A 17,460-nucleotide genomic window follows, 5' to 3' on the forward strand; every position below is an offset into this window, starting at 1 on the left:
GTTGCTCTGGTGTGCGGGATGTAACCCGTCATTCCCTTACTACCAATTTGCAGGTTTTTTCTGCGGCTGAGGTGACTTTTCGTCGTATGGGAATTTGGCTGTGTGGAGATTGTTTCAAGACGCATACTCATCGTACTAGGTGTCGACATGGCAATGGTTCTAGTACTGTTTTTGTGGACCCACCTAATTCTGGGGATGGTATTATTCGTTTTATTCTCTACGGTATTCAAAAGCCTCAAGCTCCTACTGCCGAGCTGTCTTCTTCTGATGCGCCTCGAGAACATCATTTTTCTTTTGATGTTGCTCTTCTAGACACTTTATTGTCTAAGCGGTTGCGTTCTGTGAAATCCATCCCTCCCAAATGTCGTTTGGGTTTTTCGCGAGTTCTAAAAGGGGCGCTTGATAAGGTGATTTGCAGACCAGATGACATTGCTTGTTGGGTTCAGTTGCTTGTGTTGCCTCTTTGTGTGCTCTCGACTTTTTCTCCGCGAAGTAATCGCGAGTGTTCCTCTGGTGTTAGGCGGCGGCGACAAGAAGAGAGTATCACCTCTGCTATTCGTTCTTGGGGTGAGCCTGGTGGTTTTGAGCAGCTTGTCATCGACACATTGGCTAGCGTGTCTCCATTGGATGTTGCCGAAGACCATGATTTGGCGGAGCGTAATATTAAGCAATGCAAGAGAAAGATTTCTGACGGTCACTACACTGCTGCTGTTAGAGTTCTTTCGTCCTCTGGCCTTGCTCCTTACTGTGGTGCTACTCTGGCTGATTTACAAGAAAAACACCCTTCCTTTCCGGTCCCTACCTTACCGGATATCCCTGTTGATCATCACCTTACTGCTTCGTCCGCTGTTGTGTTGGAGCAGATTAGGGGCTTTCCGCGGGGTACTTCGTGCGGTAGAGATGGCTTGCGTGCTCAACACCTTTTGGATTGCTTGGGTGGTGCTGCTGTAGCTGTTTCTGATGAGTTGGTGGATGCTATTACTCAGGTAGTTAATCTCTTTCTTGCTGGAAAGTGTCCTGGTGAGCTTGGAGGATATATTGCTAGTGCTCCTCTTACGCCGCTTGTTAAGCCTGGTGGTGGCATTCGGCCTATTGCTGTGGGCACTGTTTGGAGGCGCCTTGTTTCTAAGGTCGGGGCTGTTTTGATTGGTCCGCGTTTAGGAAACTACTTCGGAGGGCTTCAGTTTGGTGTTGGGGTTCCAGCTGGTGGTGAGGCTATTCTCCATGCTGTCAATCGTTTGGTTGAGGCTCGTGGGGCTGATGTTGGCCTCTCTATGTTATTGGTGGATTTTCGGAATGCGTTCAATTTAGTTGATCGATCGGCTTTGTTGCGTGAGGTTCGGCTACACTGTCCTGCTCTTTCGTGTTGGGTTGAATTCTGCTACTCTTCTCCAGCACGACTGTACTATGGGGAGCATACCTTGTGGTCTTGTCAAGGTGTGCAGCAAGGGGATCCTCTCGGCCCTTTGCTTTTCTCTCTGGTTCTACATCCACTGGTGTGTCGAATCAGAGACTCTTTTGATCTATCTCTTCAGGCTTGGTACTTGGACGATGGCACTATCGTTGGTGATACTTTGGTGGTTGGAAAGGTCTTGGAGTTGATTTTGGAAGAGGGTCCTCATTTAGGTCTCCATGTTAATGTTGAGAAGACAGAGGTTTTCTGGCCCTCGGAGGACCCACGTAGTCGTCTAGAGGGTGTCTTTCCTTCGGATATTGCTCGTCCAGCGCTTGGTGTTAAGTTGCTTGGTGGTCCAGTCAGTACGGATTCCTCTTTTTGTAAGGAGTTGGTTTCGCAGCGTGTGTCGAAGACTGTTGTGTTGATGGATGCTGTGGCTAAGCTTAATGATCCCCAGTGTGAGTTGTTGCTTCTTCGTGCGTGTACTGGAGTCTCTAAACTCTACTTTGCTATGCGCACTTGTCCGCCTCATCTTTTCGAAGCGGCCCAATTATCCTTTGATGTGGCTCTTCGGGCTTCTTTAGAGCGTATCGTGACTGCTTCGGGACCTGGGTTCGGTGACTGGCAATGGCGTCTTGCCACCTTGCCTTATTCTTATGGAGGATTGGGTGTTTATTCAGCTGATGATGTTCGGTATTATGCCTTTCTTGCATCCCGTTTGCAGTCTTCTGGTTTGCAGGATTCGCTTCTTCGACTTTCAGGTGTTGATGGTCGGGGACCGGCCTTTGATGATGCTCTTGGTCTTTTCAATAGGACCGTGGATACCGACCTTATGAGTAGCCCTAGTGAGATCGCTGCCCCCACACTCATGAATAAATTGGCAGACATATATTTCACGAAGGTTACGGATGATGCGGTATCCGCCTACTCCTTATCTTCACGTCATGTTGCCTTATGGAAATCACAGCAGGGGGATCACTCCTCAGCTTGGTTGCGGGCAGTCCCCATCTCAGGTTTGGGCCAGACTATGAACGGTAAGACTTATCGTTCGGTTCTTTGCTATCGGTTGGGTATTCCTTTGTTCTCTGATTCGGCGTCGTGTTCTGCTTGCTCTCGGGTTTTTGATGGGGACATTTATGGGGATCATGCCGTGTCTTGTGCTGGGATCGTGGGTATCAAACATCGGCATAATGTTGTTCGTGATACCCTTTTGGATATTTGCTATCGGTCGGGGATTTCTGCTCGCAAGGAGGTTGATGTTGGGCTGACTAGTGAGGGTGATGGAGCTCTTCGTCCTGCAGATATATTGCTTTATTCATGGGATGGCGGTCTAGATGTGTGTGTTGACTTGACTGGGTCTTCTCCTATGACGCAATCTGGGTTGTCAGGCTTCGTCCCGGGTCGGGTTGTGGCGGTTGCAGCGCAGCGGAAGTTGGATAAGTATGCGGCACGTTGTAGGGCTTTGGGTTACGTTTTCTTTCCTTTTTCCTTCTCTTCTTTTGGGGAATTAGAGAAAGGGGCAGTTTCTTTGCTGAAGCGGGTCCAGGCGTACTCCAGGGCTCAAGACATTGGGGCGCGGGCTGCTGCCCACATTTTCAGCAGGATCGGGTTCGCCATAGCTAGAGGAGTGGGGCCCAGATTGTATCTCGGCTCCCCTCCAACTTCTTGTAGTCCACTTGATCTTTGTAGCTTGTTAAGCATGTAACGTTTTGGTGTTTTCTTATAATAATAATAATAATAATAATAATAGATTGTAATCCCATGTGGGTTGCTTATGTGAAAACAACTCAGGTAGGTTACTATTTGATACCTAGGGTATATATATCAGTTTCCGGAACAAACCCACGTCTTCTGACCTTCTGAAAATAAAAAAATCGAACAAACCCAGATCAACTATTCCTCATCGCAGCGCCACGCTTCCTCTCCTTGTTGCTCTCTGCCCCTCTTCTCGCCGGATTAGCGCTTGAGGTTTTATGGGGTTCCCCTTTTATCTTTAGCGGCAATGCTGAATTTTGAAGGGGGGAAAATGCGCCGGAGTTCTGGGTAAGGTTACCCGCCGGAGGTCTAGGAAAGGGAGAGTTCTGCCGGAATCTGGGTGAAAATAGAGTTGGGACAAGAGATTGATGGAGAGAGGAGGATGATTTAATAATAATAATAATAATAGGGTAATTGGTGTTATTTAATAGGACGGGTAATAGGGACCACAAACTTTCCCAAAATTGACAATCATACCAGCACTTGAAAAAACATTGACAACACAAAATCACCATCTTCCTCTCTCCTCTCCTCTCCTCTCAAGGTCTCCTCCATCATTCATCATCACACCTTCTAAAACCGTGATCCAAATGGCCCCACTTCCGTCGGAAAACGGCGTCGACGGCGATGACGAACGAGACGAAGAAGAAGACGACGATTTATCAGAAGATGAAGAAACCACAACAATTGCTGAAGAAGAAGAGCCGAAGCTCAAGTACCAGAGAATGGGCGGCAGCTTATCCTCTTTGTTGTCGACTGATGCCGCAACTTGTATTTCAGTTTCCGACCGTATGATCGCCCTCGGCACTCACTGCGGTGCCGTTCACATTCTTGATTTCCTCGGCAATCAGGTCTTTTTCTGTGATCTTATTTGTCTTCATGTTGCTCAATTTGGTGTTTTAATCTTGTTAGGGTAATTTAATTTTCATCAGCTTCGGAATTGTGTTATTAGCTGAAATTTGCAATTTTTTTTTTGTTTTTCCGTGTCGATTTTTCGGTGTTGTGATGGTTATGATGTGTGGGAGGAATTTTAATAATGATCAGCATCACCTAGAAATTGAAATTCAGGAGCTCGGATTGCCGAGCTATATAAATATTGTATGTAAGACTGATGCATTTTTTAATGAGTAATTCTTGAATGGCAAAGTTTGGAAAAGCATAGGGAGTTTTGTGCCTAGTGCGTTTTCCATAATAGTTTGTTTTTTCGTGTCGGAACTTGACGATGATGATAATGATGTGTGGGAGTGTTTCGAATTATCACCAGTATTTAATCTCTGTGGAAAATCAGTTGTTGTTTTTTGGGTAGGTTGTTTGCTCATTGAGGTACTGTATAATCTGGAGTTCAGGACTCTTCCAAACTCAATCTTATCTTTGATCCAGGGAATTCCCTACAATATCATAATTTGCTTATATTCATATACTAGATATAATAATTACATAAGGTAAGACAATCATTTTAAAAGAGTACGCAAAAAGTAAGGACATTTTAGGTACTTTAGGTGGACACTGGACACTCAGCTCTTCAAGAGTTGGCTTATATAATAGAGATATCCTCTCTTTCCTTTCACGAGCTTAGTTATGGTGAGAGATGTTTTTCAGTCTTAAGAGGCTACTCTTTGTTGTTTTCTTTCTGTTGGAATAATATCTATCCTGCGTAGTTAGAAAATTCAGCTGAAATTCTCTGATTTTTTTTATCTGAAAGGATATGATTGGATTTTACAGGTGAAGGAATTTCATGCACACAAGGCTGCTGTAAATGACCTTAGCTTTGATATAGATGGCGAATATATTGGGAGTTGCTCAGATGATGGATCAATTGTTATAAGCAGTCTCTTCGCTGACGAAAAACGCAAATTTGAGTATCATAGACCAATGAAGGCAATAGCTCTTGATCCTGATTATGCAAGAAAATCGTTAAAAAGATTTGTGGCTGGTGGATTATCTGGTCAATTGATATTCTACACCAAGAAGTGGTTTGGATATCAGGAGCAGGTTTGAAATTGTTTCTTGGCTTATGATAGATATATAGATGATCTAATTTCATTATTAATACATTTTAATCTAATTATGTATCTTCTTCTAGGTATTGCATTCTGGTGAGGGTCCAATACATGCAGTGGCATGGAGGACAAGTTTCATTGCTTGGGCTAATGATGCAGGTGTGAAGGTTTATGACACTGCCAATGATCAGCGTGTGACTTTTATCGAGAGACCACGAGGAAGTCCACATCCCGAGCTCTTGCTCCCGCACTTGGTTTGGCAGGTTGTCATCTTTCCATTAGTACTTCCAGTATGCATGATAAAAATTATTTCTTGTCTCTTTGACATTGCACGGCTTTTGACTCTTCACATATTTTAGGCTTGTTTATTTGTGTCCCAACTTTTGACTTCATGCTTTTTCTTACTTAAATTAGCTGAATTCAGGATGATGAACTTTTGATTATCGGCTGGGGCACATCAGTGAAGATTGCTTCTCTAAGGGGTAATCAACATGGAAGAGGGAATGGGACCTACAATCCTGTGTATGTATTAAGCTCAAACCAGGTGGATATCGTTGCATCTTTCCAGACAAACTATTTTATTTCAGGCATTGCTCCATTTGGTGATTCTTTGGCTATTCTAGCCTATATCCCTGGAGAGGAAGATGGAGAGAAAGATTTTAGTAGTACAGCTCCATCACGGCAGGTATTTCTTTTTTGATGGATCTGATTCTTTTAGTACTTCTGACATTTTATTTTCTTTTTCTTTTTCTTTTTTCATAATGAGTACTTTAATTTTAAGTATCTGATGTTACTATTTTTTGGTGGTTCATTACCTGTTGGATGCTTATTTTTGTTTTAACTGTAGTCAGATTTCGCTATCAAGGAATTTTGAAACAGAGATCCTCGATAAAAAATTTGGCGCCTCTTAAACTTCTGATCACCAAGACTAGCTAAGCTAACTTATGTTGATACTTGTTTCAAGAATATATGCTTCAAGGGAGAGGTTGTACATGTACAGATCTATTTACTGACTTAGATCATGGTTGTGATTAGGTTTGGGAATAGTTTAGAAGTAATGTCACGCGAAATTAGAAGGCACACATATACTCATTGGAATGTTGGTGAGAGATAATTTTTATCATTTCAAAGAATAGTTGTGATAATTTCACAGTATAGTTGTGATTAGATAGATTGTGCACCCCATCTACTTAACAGTTGTATTTACGTATTGGTTTCAGACAAACAGAAATGTGATTTGTAACATATTAAGCTTAACTTGGTTGTTTTGTTGCGATTTTGTGTTTGGGGTTTATGACAGTAAATGCAGAAGATAACATGTACGATAATATAATTTGGAGAGACATGATCCTGTTCTCTTTTATGGAATGTATGGTATGCTTAGATTATTGGCTGAATTTGTTGTAATAGTTCTTGACCTTGTTGTTGCTATTACACTAATAACTAAATGATGGAAAACAATTACTTTATAGTTAGCCTGTGTTATTATGAGGAGATATTATTTGTCAAAATAGCATGGACAATTTCTCTTCCGTAGTTATTTCTCTTTCTCTGTTTTTCGCAAAGTTGAAAATTTCGTGAGCTTGGCATTGGGTTTGTAACACATTACCAATTTTTCTGGTAAGTAGTCTTCGACGTGCTTGATGTTTTTGGCTATTTAAGCAGGCTAATGCACAGAGGCCAGAAGTACGCATTGTTACATGGACTAATGATGAGCTGGCAACTGACGCTTTACCAGTTCATGGTTTTGAACATTATAAAGCAAAAGACTACTGTCTTTCACACACTCCTCTCACAGGTTAAGTATATTAAATCTTTTTATTTTCCACAATTTGTTTTCTTTCTATTTCCTTGTTTTTTTTGGGTGAGGCAAGAAGGGAATTATTGGCGAGGCTCCGTTAGGGACTAAGGTAGATGGGATGGGACTCTTTCTGCCTTTTCTTTGAGTTGACTACCCCTTTACAACTTTGATTGGACGTCTAACGTTTGTTATTACTGCAGGAAGTAACTATAGTAATGGCCGATGGGCTGCTGGTGACGAACCACTATACTATGTTGTATCCCCAAAAGACATAGTAATTGCAAAACCAAGGTTAGTATTTGTTGTTCCACCCTCTTCCCTTTGTTTCACACGCTTCACATCTTCCCCCTGCATCTCTCGTTAATATGTCTTATGTTAGATTTGATTAAGTGGTTGTTTTTCTCCTTTCACTCTTCTTTTTCCCTTTTCTACTCCTGTCAATCAAAATGAAAGTAAGTGAATGGAAATGGAAAAGCGAAGAAAGCTAAAAGATATAAACAATCGGGTGTTACAGGTTATTTAGGTAGTGTTTGGCCAAGCTTCTAGAACAGTTTCTCAACATAAAAAGTTAAAACAAGGCCAAACAAGGGTATATAGAGAAGCAGTTTCTGTTTCACAAGAAGGCCAAAACAGCTCCAAAACCCTCTAGAAACAGAAGCATCAATTTATGGCTTCTCAATATGGTTTCTCGGGGAGTTGTTTCAATCACTTAAAATCATTTTCTTCTGGACAATAATACCCTTGTGAAAACAAAAAATGACATCACATATTACAAAAATAAGAACTCTCATACAATTACCCACCTTTGCTTTCTCTCTCCTCCCACCATAAGATTGTTCCGACCCTTCTTTCATCTTTCCAGTAAACCACCTACGGCACGGGCGACCCCGATCCTTCTTCCACCACCGCTTGTAAATTATTGGTCCGATCCTTCTTCATTTTTTGTTGGTCTCTCTCGAATTTTAGATCTAAAACTGTGTAAATGACAGTACGTGTTGGGCCTCAACTGTTGGCAGCCATGGTGAGAATAGCTCTCATCCGGCCGTGGTTGTCGACCTGCGGGGCGGTGACGTTAGGTGACAGGGAGGAGATTTATCCAGTCTAGTGCCGTTCATACTTTTTAGATAATTATCAAAATAACCACCACTCTTTATTTTATAAAACTTGCGAATTTGCAAAATTGAAGAGCACATAAATAAATAAATAAATGGAAACGCATCAATGGTGTAATTGGTATAAAAGTTTATTAGCCTAGAAAACAGGCCACCGGAGAAGATGAAGTCAGGTTGTAAATATGTCTGTGAAAAATGTTTAATTAATACTATTTTGATTTTTATTTCCAGAATATTTTATTAATAGATACCTCTAGAATAAGAAATGGGCAAAACACTTGTTTGTTAGAGTATTTCTAAAACTTTGGGCGAAACACTTTTATTTCCCTCAAGTATTTCTCTAGAAACAGTTTCTAGAAAACTACTTCTAAAACCAGAAATTGTTTTCTAGAAACTTGGCCAAACATACCCTTAAGTCCTTAACTAGCTGCTAATTTGCAAGTCATTTTGGACTGATTTGGGAAGACATTTCGAAAGTTGGGACTGTTCCTAATTAATTGAAAGTTGGGATTGTTTAAAAAAGGATGGAAATAGTTGGCATTGTTTTTATCTATTTCTCTTTTATTAAACGAGCCAACTTCAAGCTCAAGCTTGGCTTGTTTCTACACAGGCTGGCTTGGCTTGCGACCAGCCACTGCATATGGCATGTCGTATCACGTATGTATGATCTGCACATGGTTCGAGAGCGTTAGAAACTGAATGTTCTCCTTAACAAATACACTTGGAATAAAAAATAAAATATCTGCAGAAATTTGTTCTCAGGTTTCATACTTTTCTGGGTGAGTTCTTAGTATAATGATCATTATATATCCTCGAAAGAAGTCAGTGGTTTGCTCAATTTTATTCTCCCTGAAGAAGGGCGGGACTTAGGAGGCACATTAAACTTTTGACTTGCTCTGGGCATTGGCATTTAAAAACCAGGAGAATGCTAAAAGGGGGTTTCTCCAATGAGCTAAATGCATTAGTCTTGCCCAGGGAATCAGGGATATGACTGTTATACATGCCATTTTGTTATAGAATGTTGTCTGATTTGTACAATATCTCCTTTGAAGAAGAAAATTTGCTCTAGTTATTGCTTGCAAGTAATATTCTCCATAAGTCCAACTATGTGATTCCATTGCAGTGTTTTGTTCATTTTAAAACTTAGTTTATGTAATGTGTTTAGTTGTTTAGAATTTTATGTCAACTTGGAAAAAGCTACATGTTGCATCACGTCAGAAAACCTTTTCATATCACACTTGCAGCTTCAAGACATTAATAATCTTTGGGTCATATGCTCTCCTAGTCTCCTGTGGTACTTGCTCTAATAGTACACAGACAAGTAACAGCTTATCAAGATATATGTGAATTATCTTTTGTTTTTGTGCTGTCCAAATCAGCAAATCTAAATCTGGGGAACCAACCAATGCGGGCCCCACAAGAATTTCTCCTCCTTCTCCAAAACTCAAAAGTGCTTTTTGTTTTTCATCAATTATTGCTGCATCATCCTTTAACAGAATTAAATAGTGTTTGGCTGATATGACTTGTGACTTACCAGGGATGCTGAAGATCACATCAATTGGCTTCTTGAGCACGGATGGTATGACAAAGCTCTAGCAGAAGTTGAAGTAACACAAGGACGAAAGGAACTTTTTGAAGAGGTTAGTGGCTCCTCCTCAGACTGATTAGTTTTCTATGATTAGAGTGGCATTCACCTATTTGCCACGTCTTGCTCCTTTGTAGTTTTATTGCCCTAGAATTATCTGCAAGGCAAGTGTCCTAATACAAAGGAATCTTAGCTTTGGTGGCTTCAGGGTTCTATGTGCTTTCCCTCCTTAACAACTCTTCCTGTCATAAACGTTTCCAAATCCATCATAAATGTATACCTAGGAGACCATGTTGTCAATTATATTTTCGAACTGCATTTTTTATGGATAATTTTTTTTTCTCTAGCTGTCTCTTAGTCTCTTAGTTAGTTCACGTGATCCCCAGTTTCTCATGTTCTCCGCAGACTCCACACTTCCCGTATCTCCCATTACCTTTTTCTTCTTTCCCTAGAGAATGTTTAGTTTTAAAGGGTGCGAGGGTACTAAGGTGCAAAAGTCCATGGAGCCTAGGCGCAAGGCACAGGCGCGCGCCATTCGTAGGCGAGGCGCACCAAAAAGTACCCAGAACCTTAGAAATGATTTCTAAAACATATTTTGTACACAAAACAACATAATACTATTATAAGTGAAGAAATTCACAAAGGGAAGCATAATTTGTTTCTATTGGTGCAACATTGTTTTTTAATTTTAATTATATTATTTTTCTATTTTTTATTTTACTTGTTTGTGGGATTAAGGAAAAATATAAGGGGGTGTTTGGTTGGGGGTCTTCACGAAAGGGAAATGTAATCAACCTACCTTTTTCTTGGTGTTTGTTAGACCAATTCAATCATTCCCTTTACCCACTTGATTCCCCAACATCCCTCTACCATAATTCCCCCCCCCCCCCCCCCCCCCCACACCCACCCCCAAGGAATCCCCCAAACTCCTCTTCACCCAACCAACTTAACTACCACTTTGACCATCCTTTACCACCACACCACCACCTACCCCCTGCTCCGCCCCCACCAAAACCCGCTGAAACTCCTTACAATCACCGAACCACCACCCAACACCACTCTATAGCCACCGAAACCACCTACAACCACCATATCACTGTACAACACCATCCTACAACTACTATAACCACCATACCACAACCAAAACAACCCTAATACCATCGAAATCATCTCACCCAGCACAGAAACCAAGCATCCAACCCCCGAAATTGACCCAGCTACCCAAAACAAACCCTAATCTCGCCGGAAAACTAGATCTAAAGAGAGATGAAAAATAGAGGAGAGAGAAAGAGGGAGAAGGGGCGCCGCCCTGGAGAAAGTGGAATGGGCGGCGCTCGTAGGGGTGGCGGTGGAGTGGGCAGGAGATGAAGTTCAGTGATGGTGGATTGGTGGTTGTAGATTGAGGGATGGGGTGGTGGGAAGAATGGGTTTCCTTTTGAATTTTGTAAACCAAACAGCTCGTGATAATGTAGGGATTTCCTTTCCACTCCTTTGCAAACTCTTTCTTGATTCCATTTCCTTTACCCCGTATGAACCAAACGGCCCCTAAGTTTTTAAAAACTACTAAAAGAAATTTAAAAGAAAAATCAGAAGCGGTCTTCACTTTCACGTGAATATCAGTAAAAACATATGGAGAAGAAAAACAAAAGTGAAAACTATTTTTTTTAAAAACAGATAATGATGTGCTACATGAAACCACCGAGGGTGTGTAATGAATATGATGTAAACTCAGAGTTGGTGATGAAATCTTATTGTGGAGACTGTCTGTTCATTTCTTCTTTCGTTTCTCTTGTATGCTTTTAGCCTTTAAACTTAATACGAAGTATTATATTTCCAATACCTGCTTTTATGTGATCTTTTGAGATTCTGAAACTACATCCCTGGAGCTGTTTCTGTCTGCTCTTGCAGTTATTAGACTATATATTTATCAATCCATAAACATATGTCTTATTTTAAAATGTATATAAAGATTACCATAGAAAGTGCCAGGTTTTTGAGATTGGTATTATTGAGAACTAGTTTCACTGTTAAGTTCTCGCGAGTTCCTTATATTTTGTTTTTCATGTTGGTGATTAGGTGGGATCTAGGTATCTTGAGCATTTACTTGCTGAGAAAAGATATGTTGAAGCTGCAGCTTTGTGTCCCAGATTGCTGCAAGGGTCTGCTTCAGCATGGGAAAGGTACTGGACTTCCATTGTATCACATTGTATGTTTTCCCCTTTGTATTGAGGGTTGGTTTCTCTTTATAGATGGATTATTCGCTTTGCTCAGCTTCGTCAGCTGCCAATTTTAGCTCGTTACATGCCAACTGAGAACCCTAAACTCAGTGATACTTTATATGAGGTTTGTTGTGCGGCTTGTGCCTCAAAATTTGTTGCAAAGTTGATATGATTGTCATATACTCAAGATTTTCCCTTACATATCTGTTATGATCCAGCTTGCCCTTGTGGCTCTTGCATTGAATCCTACGTACCACAAGGATTTCTTATCAGCTGTGAAGTCTTGGCCGCGATCAGTTTACTCTGCCTTGACTATTTTGTCAGAGATTGAGCCTCAACTTAGAGCTTCCTTGATGACCGACGACCTGAAGGAGGTCATACTCTTTTTGCTCTTGCTTTCTGTATTTGAATGCAATGCTTTTCACATATTACATGTTTTGTTCTCAATGTCAAATATCCAGGCACTGGCAGAGTTATACGTGAGAACCGGGCAAAACGAGAAAGCATTTTCATTCTTTGCTGATGTAAGTATGTGTCTAAATAGTTTTCGATCCTATCTGTAGAAACGCTGAACATGCAGCATTGCTGTCAATAATGATGATCATTGCTTAACCAACTTTTCTGGTTGCCTCTTTTCTCAGCTGTTGAAACCAGAAGTTTTCGACTTCATTGAGAGACATAGCTTGCATGCCGCTGTTCGTGAAAAGGTAAAGTGATTTATCATGACCTTTGGTATTGATTTCGAGTCCTATAGTGTGGTTTGTTTGGTTATGATTGTCTTTTTGCATTGGAAGACATCGATGTATTTGTAACTGCTCCCTATCTGTTTCGTGGACATTCACCATGCAAATTTATACTTGACTTGGTAGTCATAGTTCCTTAGCCGTTTGCATATTGCTCACTGAAAGCTTTCTTTTGTTCATCACAGGTTGTCCAGCTGATGATGCTTGACACCAAACGTGCAACATCCTTGCTGATCCAGCAAAGGGAGCTGATTACCCCATCTGATGTAGTGTCACAGCTTCTAAAGGCTGGAGATAAGTGTGATTTCAGATACTTTTTGTATCTGTATTTGCATGCTTTATTTGAGGCCAGTCCTCATGCAGGAAGGGATTTTCATGATATGCAGGTATTGTCGAAAATCCAAATTCCTTGGCTAGGTCAATTTATAATATTTTTTAAGGATGCTTAGGCCTTGTGCGCTATTAAGTTCTCAAAAAAAAAAAAAATCGCCCAACTTTCTTTTCTCCCCTTTTTCTATTTCTTGGGTGTGGGTTTTGGGGAATAAATCTGTGGTCGCAGAATATACACCGGGGAACTTTAGAGCCCGACCTTGCTCAGCCTCATCTTCTGGAGTTCACTTTTGAATCACGACTGTCATTCTGTTATAATGTTATATAATCTGTGGTCAAATGTTTAGTTGTCTTGGAAAGTAGATTCTGTTCTCAAAATTTCAGCGGTTTCTCTATTTTAAAATCATGAATAGCTCCTCTATATTTTAAAATCATGAATACCTCCTCTATGCGGAATTTCAGCGGTTTCTCTAATTTAAAATCATGAATAGCTCCTCTATATTTTAAAATCATGAATAGCTCCTCTATATTTTAAAATCATGAATAGCTCCTCTATGCGGTATAGGGTAGCTTTTATCTGGCATCTTAGGAGTCATTTGACCTATAGGATTTAGTGTGCTGTCTTATTCTTTGATTTTGGAGTGCTGGATAACAGTATATTCTGGAGTGATTTCTTGAAATTACTACTGTCTAGTTAAGGCAATTCCTGCCTGTTTGTGCTTGTATACCCAGAAGGAACGTTATATCTGTTAAAGTAATGCTTCACTTGTCCCAGAAATGGGGTTTTTCCCCATTTATCTGCTAGAATTGTATTCTTGTGGTTGTGTTCTTAGCTATGTTTCTTTTTGGCACTTTCATCTGCATGAAGTTAGAAATTCATTTTTGTATATGAGTAGCTGATGCCACAATTTCAGTGTCCTGTCTATATGGGAATTTTATCACATCTCTGGATTCATTTTTATAGTGGTAATAAGATGATATTCTAATATAATTTGTATTAATTTTTTCTGTGATAAATGGAGTCTATCAGTGTTTATTAAGGTTAGATTAGAATGATTTATTGTGTATAGTTCAATGCGTAACTCCTATATGAGAATACATCTCTATTGGTTATTTCCCATTCTGTAATGTCGTGTTCTCTTCCAATTTTTAGTCACTGTAGAATTCCGAACTTCCAGTTGTTAAATCACGTCTTCATGTTCTGGTACAATTAATTCATATCTATTTTTGTTGTTGTTTGTACATGTTGAGTGTCTGTCCTTATTTATGTTTTTTTTTTTCAAATTTTTGCTAATAGGTGGAGCTATATGCAGATTATGATACAAAAATGCTACTTCCTTTCCTCCGTAGCAGTCAACATTATACGCTGGAGAAGGTATGCAGATTCATCGAACAGTTAATTCTAGTTTTACTTAAACATCAGACTTGGTTAAAAATTAACAAATTCTTGTTGAATGCAGGCATATGAACTTTGTGTGAGAAAAGGTCTACTGAAAGAGCAAGCATTTATTCTTGGAAGAATGGGAAATTCAAAACAAGCCCTTTCTGTTATCATAAATGAATTAGGTGATATGGAAGAGGTAGTTTTCTTTCCTCGGATATTGCAGTTTGCCAGTTATCTATTTATAAAACCAATATATGTATGTGCATGTGTGTGCCCGCGGGAGTGGGTGTGATTCAAGTGCTTGTGTGTGTGTGTGTGTGTGTTTTCTGTTTGGAGTAGTGAACAAGGGTTGATTGCTGTTTGCAGGCTTTAGAATTTGCTAGCATGCAGAATGATGATGAAATTTGGGAAGAATTGATCAAGCTATCTACCCAGAGGCCTGAAATGGTATAATTAGTGTTGTATTCTGAAGACAAATTTTCCTTGATATGCAGGAAACAATCATCGTCTCATTTCTTCACATGTTTGCCGTTTGCAGGTTGGGATGTTGCTGGAACATACTGTTGGCAACCTTGATCCTCTTCATATTGTAAATGTTGTGCCTGATGGACTGGAGATACCTCGGTTAGTACTGTCACGCCCTTGTGATACTTGTAAATGTAGATATACCTGTTGTATTCTGAGTTCAGACCCCCAAAATGCATATTTTCTTACATCAACTTAGAAGTTCCTTTTTCTGAGGTTATTTCAATGTTGCATTTGAAGCCAATTTTTTTTGTCATTTCGTGCGTCTTAACATTTTACATGATAGCTTGACAGCATGATAGAGTTTGCTTTGTCCTGTTGTACATGGCTTTGGTTTCTTGACTGTCTTCTTTAATATGTTACCTCTGCCCTGTAGTAATTTGCATGTTACATTACATTTGAGGTGTCCCTTTGTATGTTATTACATTGTGAGATGTCCAACATTTTCTTTAAGATAAGTTCAGATAATAATAGAAGTTCAGACAAAATAAGCTGAATAGAGCAAAGCCTTAAAGGGCATAGCGCATGATAACAGAGTGAATTAGACTGACAGGACTTGAGAATTCCTTTTCTCGCTAGGAAGAAGTGTTTGTTTTGCATGGTTCTGTACATATACCTACTATATCGAAAGTTGAATTAATGTTTTGGCAAATAAAACATGGGAGCTTATCTCCTAGCATATCTCAAGTTTCTTCTTTTGGTTGAGCATATGGATTTGCATTTAAATTTTATACCCTTGTCAATGTGAGTCTACAGCAAAAAATAGCCATTTTATTCTTAAAAAGATTTTTTTTTTCGGGGGGGGGGGGGGGGGGGGGGGGAGAGGATCTTGGTTCCTTTGGTTGCTACTAATCATTCACAATATTTTACAGGCTTAGGGACCGATTGGTCAAAATCATAACCGACTATAGAACAGAAACTTCACTTAGACATGGTTGTCAGGATATTTTAAAGGTAAACCTTCAATTTAGTAGACTTGCTGTTTAAATCTTTTTCACTTTGCTCTGAAATTCTTGGTGCTTTGGTTGAAACAACAGGCTGATATTGTCAATCTTTTGGTTAAGTACTACAAAGAAGCAAGGCATGCAATTTATATGAGCAACGCAGAGGATGAAGCTAGAACCAAGAGAGATGAAAAGAGAATGGAAGAGTCCGTAACAAAACCACCAAATTTTAAAAACATGGATTTGAAGTCCAAGACTAGGGTGGGAGGCAGATGTTGCATGTGTTTTGATCCTTTTTCCACCCTAAATGTCTCGGTTGTCATTTTCTTTTGCTGTCATGCATATCATATGACTTGTTACATGGATTCACTAAATACATATAGTGACGAGAAAGAAGCTCGAGATGGTTCCCTTGATTCAGATTATGGTGAATATGATGATGAAGAGAATGGTGAAAGTCAATCAGATTCCTCTCGGATGCGGTGTATTTTATGTACTAATGCAGCTAGTTGACTAAGATGTTAGATAGGGTGGTTTGTTGTATCTTGTGTATCTGTTTTTCTTTTTTTTTTGGTTCATTTGCATTTGTTCACCTTTTTGTTTGTAGCATAAGTTTTCAGTTTTCAGTTTTCAGATCGAGAGAGTGGGAGAGATGCTTTGCTTGTCGTGCAACTTCCTGTGAAAGCAAGGTTTTTGGTGATCGGAATTCATGAGTGTATTATTTATCAATTTTTATTGATGATGGTTCATTGTAATAAACTTGTTTGGTCGTACTTGTTCAAATGTATATTATGGATCTCCAATGGAAGTTTGAACATCTTTCAGTCAAAGAAAACCTTTCGTTTGTTTAGTACAAAAGAGTCCACTCCCAGTGATGAGCTTCAAAAAGGCCAAATAGATAACATTCTTGCTTATAAAGCGCTCCAAGTCTATTCTCTTGACCCAAAGCAACTTCAAGGGACGGTAGTGTGTTCAAAGACTTCCAAGACAACACTAAAAAGCGAGCGGATAATTATATAGAGAAGCGTAACAGACATTTTGAGACTTATTGTACACAAGCTCTTAGTCTTAAGCACTAAGTCAAGATATCATTGGTTACTTATAGCTAAATTATTGATAAACTAACAAATAAGTATAAATTTTGCTAAATTTAATAATAAACAATTAAATTAGTTACATACACACTTTATGTTATTTAAATTTGTTAATGACTAAACAATCCAATTGCCACATAAGTAAAACTAACCAATCACACAATTAACTGCTAATAAAAGTAAAATCATTATCATTATAATTACCCCATTGCCTCAAAGAGGCTCCCGCAAGAAGCGGGGTAAGGGGGGGTCGAGTCGCAACTTTACCCCTGTAATTGCAGAGAGGTTGTTTCCAATTGACCCAAAAGCGACAACGGAACGACAACAGGACGGCCATCTTCTAGTTCATGGAAAAGAAGCGAATAGGATTTAAGAGCCATTTTGATTTAGTCTATTACATCCCACAGCCAAAAGAACAAATGAATCTTTGGCTCCATCGAAAATGTACCGGTGCTAACAAAAGTTCAAAAAAAAAATTGTATGACATACTCTTACCAAAGCTGACAAAATAGGTCTATGATAAACAATACGTTTTTAAATTTTTATTTCCAACATGTTAAAAAAACCCGCCA

General features: G+C 39.6%; 1 protein-coding gene across 1 annotated transcript; it reads left to right on the plus strand.

Annotated features, from left to right (window-relative positions):
• The first annotated feature begins 3,255 nt into the window (after window positions 1–3,255).
• Window positions 3,256–16,629, plus strand: LOC110783732 (vacuolar protein sorting-associated protein 41 homolog). Its single transcript, XM_021988098.2, has 19 exons — window positions 3,256–4,002; window positions 4,874–5,143; window positions 5,235–5,414; window positions 5,576–5,836; window positions 6,817–6,949; window positions 7,153–7,243; window positions 9,602–9,704; window positions 11,726–11,829; window positions 11,899–11,992; window positions 12,087–12,242; window positions 12,330–12,392; window positions 12,510–12,575; window positions 12,797–12,997; window positions 14,239–14,316; window positions 14,402–14,521; window positions 14,692–14,772; window positions 14,864–14,949; window positions 15,723–15,804; window positions 15,888–16,629. The coding sequence occupies exons 1-19, from the start codon at window positions 3,742–3,744 to the stop codon at window positions 16,305–16,307; spliced, it is 2,850 nt and encodes a 949-aa protein (XP_021843790.1). The 5' UTR covers window positions 3,256–3,741; the 3' UTR covers window positions 16,308–16,629.
• Window positions 16,630–17,460: the final 831 nt, after the last annotated feature.

The sequence above is a fragment of the Spinacia oleracea genome, chromosome 4, assembly GCF_020520425.1.
Source record: "Spinacia oleracea cultivar Varoflay chromosome 4, BTI_SOV_V1, whole genome shotgun sequence".
NCBI classification, from domain to species: domain Eukaryota; kingdom Viridiplantae; phylum Streptophyta; class Magnoliopsida; order Caryophyllales; family Amaranthaceae; genus Spinacia; species Spinacia oleracea.